At 44.1% G+C, this 7,433-nt stretch overlaps 1 protein-coding gene across 1 annotated transcript in view; it reads left to right on the top strand.

The window, feature by feature from the left end:
* The window catches only part of LOC109974967 (receptor-type tyrosine-protein phosphatase mu-like), a gene marked incomplete at its 5' end in the record, with an annotated part of 97,770 nt that overhangs the window by 14,456 nt on the left and 75,881 nt on the right, over nt 1-7,433 (top strand). The window contains 2 exons of the mRNA XM_020625447.1: nt 804-916; nt 1,771-1,951. Coding sequence (XP_020481103.1) covers nt 804-916; nt 1,771-1,951 — 294 coding nt within the window. The remainder of the gene's footprint in view (nt 1-803; nt 917-1,770; nt 1,952-7,433) is intronic.

Here is a 7,433-nt window from a genome sequence, read left to right as displayed (position 1 = left end):
CTGGATAGAGGTACAACACTCAACACTATAAGCCGGAGCTCACACCTTCTTGTTGGAATGTGGTAAAATCTAGATATGTGTGTGTGGGTTTGTCTTTATATACTTGTGCAACCAACCCCTTACATATAAATAGTCTGAACCAAAGCCCCAGGGACTCTATGCTTCGTTAAATACACTTTACATTGGCAAAATTAAAAACCACATGCTTCCATCTCTGTAATGCTGTGGTTTGGGTTAACCAGGAAAGTAAGATGGGACAGTTATGAAAGATCTGCTAAAATCTGGTGATATAACATGCATTGTTTTGGTGCTTTGTGACAGAAGGTCCAGTTCACCAAATCTGCTTGGCAACAGGCTCCGGTCCTCACACGTGTAGAAGAAAAAGATTTTTTTTATTCCAGGTTTTCTGAATTCTGAAGTGACATTTTGATTCTCTATTTCCACCTCATGATAGATTTGTGTTTGGCATCATTGTAGCTATAGTATAAGTGATCGCCTTCACCAAGAAGTCACAGAACGTGGGCCACACAAAGGCGTGTTTGTGTGTGTGTGTGTGTGTGTGTGTGTGTGTGTGTCTGTGTGGAGAAGAGGGTGGGGGAAGGGAGAAGTGGGTGAGGAGGAAGTAGAGCAGCACCATTGGGGATTCTGGGTAATGGAATCCAGGTCTGCTGTGATGTGATGAAGGTCACGAATATTAATTAGCCCTTTAACTTCTTCCTTCCTCCTTAGGACCGAAACTCACATGAGTGTGTTTGGGTGTGTGTTCATATTTAAACCTCATCCTAGTTGTGTTTTTCCCTCAGAGCCTCCCGTACCCATCGCTCCTCCTCAGCTGACAGCGGTTGGTGCCACCTACTTGTGGATCCAACTCAATGCCAACTCCATCAATGGAGATGGACCAATCATTGAGAGAGAGGTGACTACTGATCCAACATTGATCTGTGGGGACTTTCTAGGTTCTGGGGATATGTGAGTGGCCACTACTGGTTCTAGGGAGGACTGAGCAGGTCCTAGTGGTCATTAATATTGCTCTTGGTAGCTATGAGTATCTGTGATGTGCAAAACTATTAGTTCCCTGGGGAGTTCTAGAGATCTCTGAACGTTTTCTAGATATCCTTACGTTCCAGAAAGATCTGTGAAGGAGCTCCGAGTGGTCCTCAATAAAGCTAGGTAGAGATCTGTGAGTGTCTGTGATGTCCCTGATGAGGGTTTGTGGATCAGTCAGCAGTGGTTCTAGATGAGGTTTCAGCAAGGTGGCTCAGGAACAGGCAGGGGTTTTTGAAGAAGTCATAACAATCCGTGAGGAGGAACTAGGCATCTACTTCTAGTTGTTCTTGATGAGTTTCTGGGCCTTGGTAATGGGACCTTCGTGGTCCCAGATTAGGTCCCACAAAAAGTGAGGGCGTTGTAGTTATCTGTGATGTACACATCAGTAAACAACACATTACAAATTAGATCACCAGATAGGGGTCTCTGAAGTGCTCACAGTAGTTATTTAGGATCTCTTAGGGTATTTTTTGTGCTGTGCTCTGGGGATTATTGAGGTTTGCTTGTTCCTCAAAGTGGTTCCTTGATTAAGGTTCAGGGATGTGTGTAGAGGATCTAGATGTAGGGATCTGTGAAAGTCCTGCACAGTTGGTGTGGAGTTTCTAGTACTTGTAGTTTCATCAGATCGGGATTTCTAGTGGTTTGTCATGAAGTACAGAGGATCTTTGAGTGTTTTATGATTCAGTGATGTGACCATTTTAGTCATAATACTTTGTGTTTAAGGTGGAGTACCGTACGATGTCGGGTATGTTGATGGACACCACGCCTGTTGATAAACCCACCCACAAAATCGGACACCTGGACCCTGACACAGAATATGAGATCAGTGTGCTGCTCACCCGGCCCCTGGAGGGAGGCACAGGAAACCCTGGACCACCACTCAGAGCCAGGACCAAGTGTGCAGGTGAGGCATTGCACTCTAAACCTGGAGACCAGTCGACAATGATCATGAATGTTCAGTTCTTCAATGTTCTGCTGTAATGTCTGTCTGCTGTAATGCCTGCTAGCAGCTAGGCTAACTGCTAGGCTACACTCACACTGAGCTTAGTAGGAGGTTAATGGTGGAGTCAGCATAGCATGCCAGGCTAGGTGGCGTTAGCACTGTCTCATCAAGTGGCTCGTGGTTAAAACTGAGGCTGTTAGGGCAGTGAGCCAGGCTAGGTTTCGTTAGAATTGCACTCATTAGCTGTTAATGATCATAGCATGCTAGCTATATTTCATACATCTACTGAGTGAACACACAATGCTGCAGGGTTGTGTGTGTGTGTGTATGTGTGGCAAACATGAGACAAACAGCAGGTTATGAACAATTAGCACACAGATTACACAGGTGCAACAAGCTTAGTGCTGCAGCAGCTTTTATCATTTTACATTTTAGCATTTTTTATTAAAGTTTGATGGGTCCTTTTAGTAACAATAAGGTTCTAGGGAACTGTATAGAGGTTCTAATGGTCTTTGATGAGGTTCGGGGAGGTGAGAGAAGGTTTTGGTGATAGATGAGTGGGTTATAATTGTCTATGATAAGGTTATAGGGCTCCACAATTAAGGTTTTATGGATAAATAAAAACATGTCTTCAAGAAAAAGCTTCCAACTGAGGGAAGAGAAGCATCGAACAATGAGGCAGATAAGAACAAAACAAAAAAAAACAGCCATTATAAATATTCAAAATCTACAGGAGGATGCATGTTTGTACATACAGTGCCAGCTAAGCGGTCAGGTCTGTTATTACAGAGGTGACAACAGGAGGAAATAACTGTGTACACGTGTCAGGTTTCAACATGTCTGCCTCTCAGTCCTGCTCTGACATGACTGAATTCAGCACCTCCCAAGGTATCTAGTATGTCCTTGTAAACATGTAGTGCGGCTGACCGGCACTGCATACCTGTCTGTGTGAACCCCCACCCACCTACCAGGCTGACGTAATCCCCCTCAACTCCCCCCACGCTGGCCTCAGACATTCAGATCATCCACTCAGAGGCCTGCTGCGAGCTCTGTGAAACCTTGGCTTTCACTCGATTTATTTACAGACATTTAGCAGAGTCGGAGCACCTCTGCCTTGTTGTGTTCAGGAAAACTGCAGCTTAGTATGACTGCCTTTCATCTGCACCTAACATGGACTATTCATGTTCTAGAACAGGTTTAATAACGATCAGGCTTTACACAGTTTAAAATCCTTGCTCAGGTTCTGCTGTTCTCTGATGAGGATTTTGGGGTACTTCGAAGAGGTTTTATGGATCTGTAAGTACATGGTCAGGGTGTTCAATGTAATTTGACAGCTCTTTAAGGAGATTCATGGGTTCTTTGATAAAGTTCATCAGGGTGCTATAGGTGTTTAGATCAGAAAACAGATCGGGTCTGTCAGCCTGATTGTTCCAAGTGTGATAACTGCGCCCCTCTGGGATTATCAGAACATTAAAACAAATGCTCCTTTGAGAAACATGAAAACAGAAGATTTAAAAGACCTGTGTGTGATCGTTGCACGCCCTGTTGACACTCATTTCTTTCTTCAACTCGCGTTTATTTATTCATTTTTCTGCCAATAAATGATGCAGCAGCCTCCCTGTGAGTGTTTAATAATAAATCACTGTGTCCATCACACTGTACAAGCTTTAGGACTAAGAGCCCAGGGAGGCGACTCGGCATAGTGGCACATAAACAGGAAGTCACTGCAAGACACGATCACTTCATATGCTGCCTCTGCTCATCTATGTCATGTTACACTGACTCATATTTGACCATGAACAAACAGAATTCTACACAAAATTTGACAAAAATACAACACAGGGGGCCAGGTGTCTCCGGTTGTCTGCAGTGCAGCTGGTGTACCCCACCGTAACACAGTGGCAGAGAACACTCTCTGCTGTGCTTCTGTACAGGTTCACTAGGAGCTGAGAAGCAACTTCAGCTTTTTTAAGCTTCCTCAAGAAGAAGATTCTCTGCTGAGCTTTCTTCACCATGTGGGAGGCGTTAACGGACCACGTCAGATCTTTTGTGACGTAGCTAGTCCTTCCTCACAGACATGAAATATTTTCAGACGTTTTATAGAATGTTAAAGGATTAGTGTGAAAAACAAGGATTAGAACAAGAAAACCTGAAGACTAAAAGTTCAAAATAAAAACAATTATAAAGGACCTAAAAGTAATAGTTATTTTTGTTACCAGTTTCTCAATTATGTCTTCAGTTAATCAGTTCATTCTTTTGCTGGTAAAGTGTCAGGCGTCTCTCAAAAACTTCTAACATCATGTCTTTGCCTCCGTTCGACCCTGGACCCACACTGGCCATCAAAATACAAACATTTCTGTGTGTGTTAACATCCATTAAAGTGTGTGTGGTTTTGTCGAGGCTTTCAGAAAAATAGCAAATGAATGTTTCACTCATTGGCTCTCGTCCTCTTTTCACCTCAGATGTTCACGGTCGGCTCATCCGCACGCTGCTCACTTTCTGGGTCTTCCTGCTTTTACTTCTGTATTTTTGTCTTGTTGGTCTTACTGTCTGAACACTGTATCTCTGTGTTCTTTGGTTTTTGTTCTCATTGTAGACAGTTTGACTGATTGGTTTATCTTTTTAAAATAATTGGTTCCGGCTTCTCATGTTGAATATTTACTGGTTTTCATAGTTTTCTCCATGTTTGTGTTTTTCACTGAATATGAGACAAAACCAGACATTTCAATATGTTAAAATGTGGTTTTCTGCACTGAAAAACATCAGTGGGATGGAATCGGTTTGTTTGTTGAGGTAAATAAGTTTTATATTTTCACATTACTTGAAATGTTGAATGAGCTGCTGAGTTCACTCAGCTGCTTAAATGTAGCACATCAGCAGACCTCCCAGCATGCCTTGTTTGACAGAGCTTAAAACATGTTAAAGTGAGATCTGGTTGCTTCTGTTGATATGGATCTGTCATTTCAGTCTTCTGTATGAGGAACCACAAACTGTTGTGTTGAAGTGTTTAAATTCACAGAAGGTCACCAGATTTAAAAGATGAGGTGAACAGAGCAGAGGCTAGTGACTCTGAACAGTGACGCTGTTCACAGCCTGTGGAGCCTTTTGTTGGAAACAGCCGGCCTCTGGTGTTTCCTGAGGAGGAAACCTGCCCCCCAGTGAGCCACACCGCTGCACTGGCAGGGGGGTCTAATAGCTGGTGGACAACAGTGAAGGTCTATGGCACAGAGCAATAAGCTGGACCGGGGTCTGGACTAACACACATTACAATGACGACACCACATTCACTGGTGCTGCTGGTCTCTGGACGGGGTTGGTGCACAGTAACAGTCACATAAAATCAACAGTCTGATTGTTTAAATGAAATAAACCCCAGACCAATTTAATGAAGCTGACCTGGATCAGTCCGAGTGGTGAAAGGTGCCGTTACTGAGCTGCGCTTCCAGCACCAAAATACTCGCTGATAAGAAACCTCTGAGGATCAGAGATCTCGTCTGTGTTTGAGTTTCTGTTTCTGGTCAACATGACTCATTCATCACTGATTCTCATCTCCCCTCCTCTTCCTCCCCTGTCTCCCTCTCTCATATTAAATCTTGTGATCTCCTGGAAATGAAAAATTAAACCTCCTTCTCCTCCTCGCCTTCATCCTAAAGTCACCTTCAAACTTTCAACACTCTGTCTTCATTCTTCTTATTCTTCCTCTGCAGTGTTTGTTTTCCGTGTCTGTTATCAGCTCCCAGCAGCCTGCAGTAAGCTCCACCCTGCTAATAAACCTCTGCCGCCCTGTGAAAAACACCCAAACGCAGCCACCAACCATCCGAAATCTGAACATCCTCGCTCTTTGTTTTTTGTTTAACAAACTGAAAACGTGACAGAAGTTGCAGCTGTGAGACGTCAATAATCTTTTGTGATCAATCAGTTTGACAACTTCAAACGGACCACAGGTCAGCAGTGTTTCCATACATAACGTATGTTCCAAACAACTATGTTTATATACACAATCGAAATTAAAAGAGGGTTTAGGTCCAAAGTCAAGTCAACTCAAGTCAAGTCCGAGTCAAAAAACACAGCGGAAATCCAGGACAAAAACACATGACGTCTCGGAGCATGGTACGAGGTTGAGTCAAAACCAGGTCCCGGGTTTAGTTCGAGTCAAGCCTGAGTCAAATCATGCTGGGTCAGATGGAGACAAATTAAAACAAGACTGAGTCCAAAGAGCAGCTGAGTACAGCTCAAGACCGAGTCCAAGAAGAGTCAAAGATGGGTTCAGAGCACAGCGACTGTCACTCAAGAGCAGATATAAAAAGGTGTGCAAGTCCAAGCACCTGTGAGACCAGGTCCAAGAGGGGGTCAGTGAGCGTTTTTATTAATTGCAACTGTATTTGTGAGGTGTTTTTGCATCTTCAGTAGGAACCAAAGGACCGGAAGTTAAAGTGCTGAGAGCCAGACTAACTCACGGTCGTGTTTTGTTAACAATAAGACAAACTCTGATACCTTATGGGGGCTAGGAAGAGGAGGGGCAGGCATTCAAAATAAGAGCATCAGTCATGGCTGAAGTGAAGTTAATGAAGTGAAAGTGAAGTATGTGAACCAGATGGCGGCTGAGGTGCGGAAACTGACCTGCTTGGTGGTTTGCTGCACCACAAACCTCCAGTCACATCATTAACATTAGTGACATTATCAAACCCAGATTTTCAGTGCTTTGAAACAGCAGCTTCATTTGCCAGAGTTCTGATATGTGTCCTCAGTTTCAGAGTACACTGAACTGGTTCTACGGTGCAGGTTTCAGGACCATTTGCTTGGCTGCCTACTCCTTTCTCTGTCCATCCACAGGTTTCCAGTGCACACTGAATATCTGTGAAAACTGTGGCTTGGAGTTTGGGACAGGCTTTCTTTAATTTGTATTCCTGTATTAGTATTAGAGAAACTGGTCCTCACACACGTTAACTACATGGTCCCGGACACTGTAGACCCTCTCCAGTTTGCCTACCGCCCCAACAGATCAGTGGACGATGCAACAGCTCTGGCTTTATTCCATACCCTGAAACACCTGGACAACAGCAGTACATATGCTAGGATGCTCTTTCTGGATTACAGTTCTGCATTCAACACCATTCGCCCGGTTAGGCTGATTAGGAAGATGACAGACCTCGGTGTACCAACTCCCACCTGTAACTGGATTCTGGACTTCCTGACTGAAAGACCACAGGTGGTCAGAATGGGAGGGCGGGTGTCTGCTGAGCTCACAATCAGCACAGGCTCACCACAGGGCTGCTGTCTCAGCAGCAAACTCTTCACCCTGTACACCCACAACTGTGTCTCCAACCATGACAACACCATCATCATTAAATATGCTGATGACACCACCATTCTGGGCCTCATCAAGGGGGGAGACGAGTCCGGTTACAGAAGCTTGGTGAACAACATTCTTGTTTGTGGAGAG

Source organism: Monopterus albus, unplaced genomic scaffold (genome assembly GCF_001952655.1).
Source record: "Monopterus albus unplaced genomic scaffold, M_albus_1.0 scaffold355.1, whole genome shotgun sequence".
NCBI lineage: Eukaryota > Metazoa > Chordata > Actinopteri > Synbranchiformes > Synbranchidae > Monopterus > Monopterus albus.
Note: the sequence above shows the minus strand (reverse complement) of the source record. Positions and strands in the feature narration are given on the sequence as shown.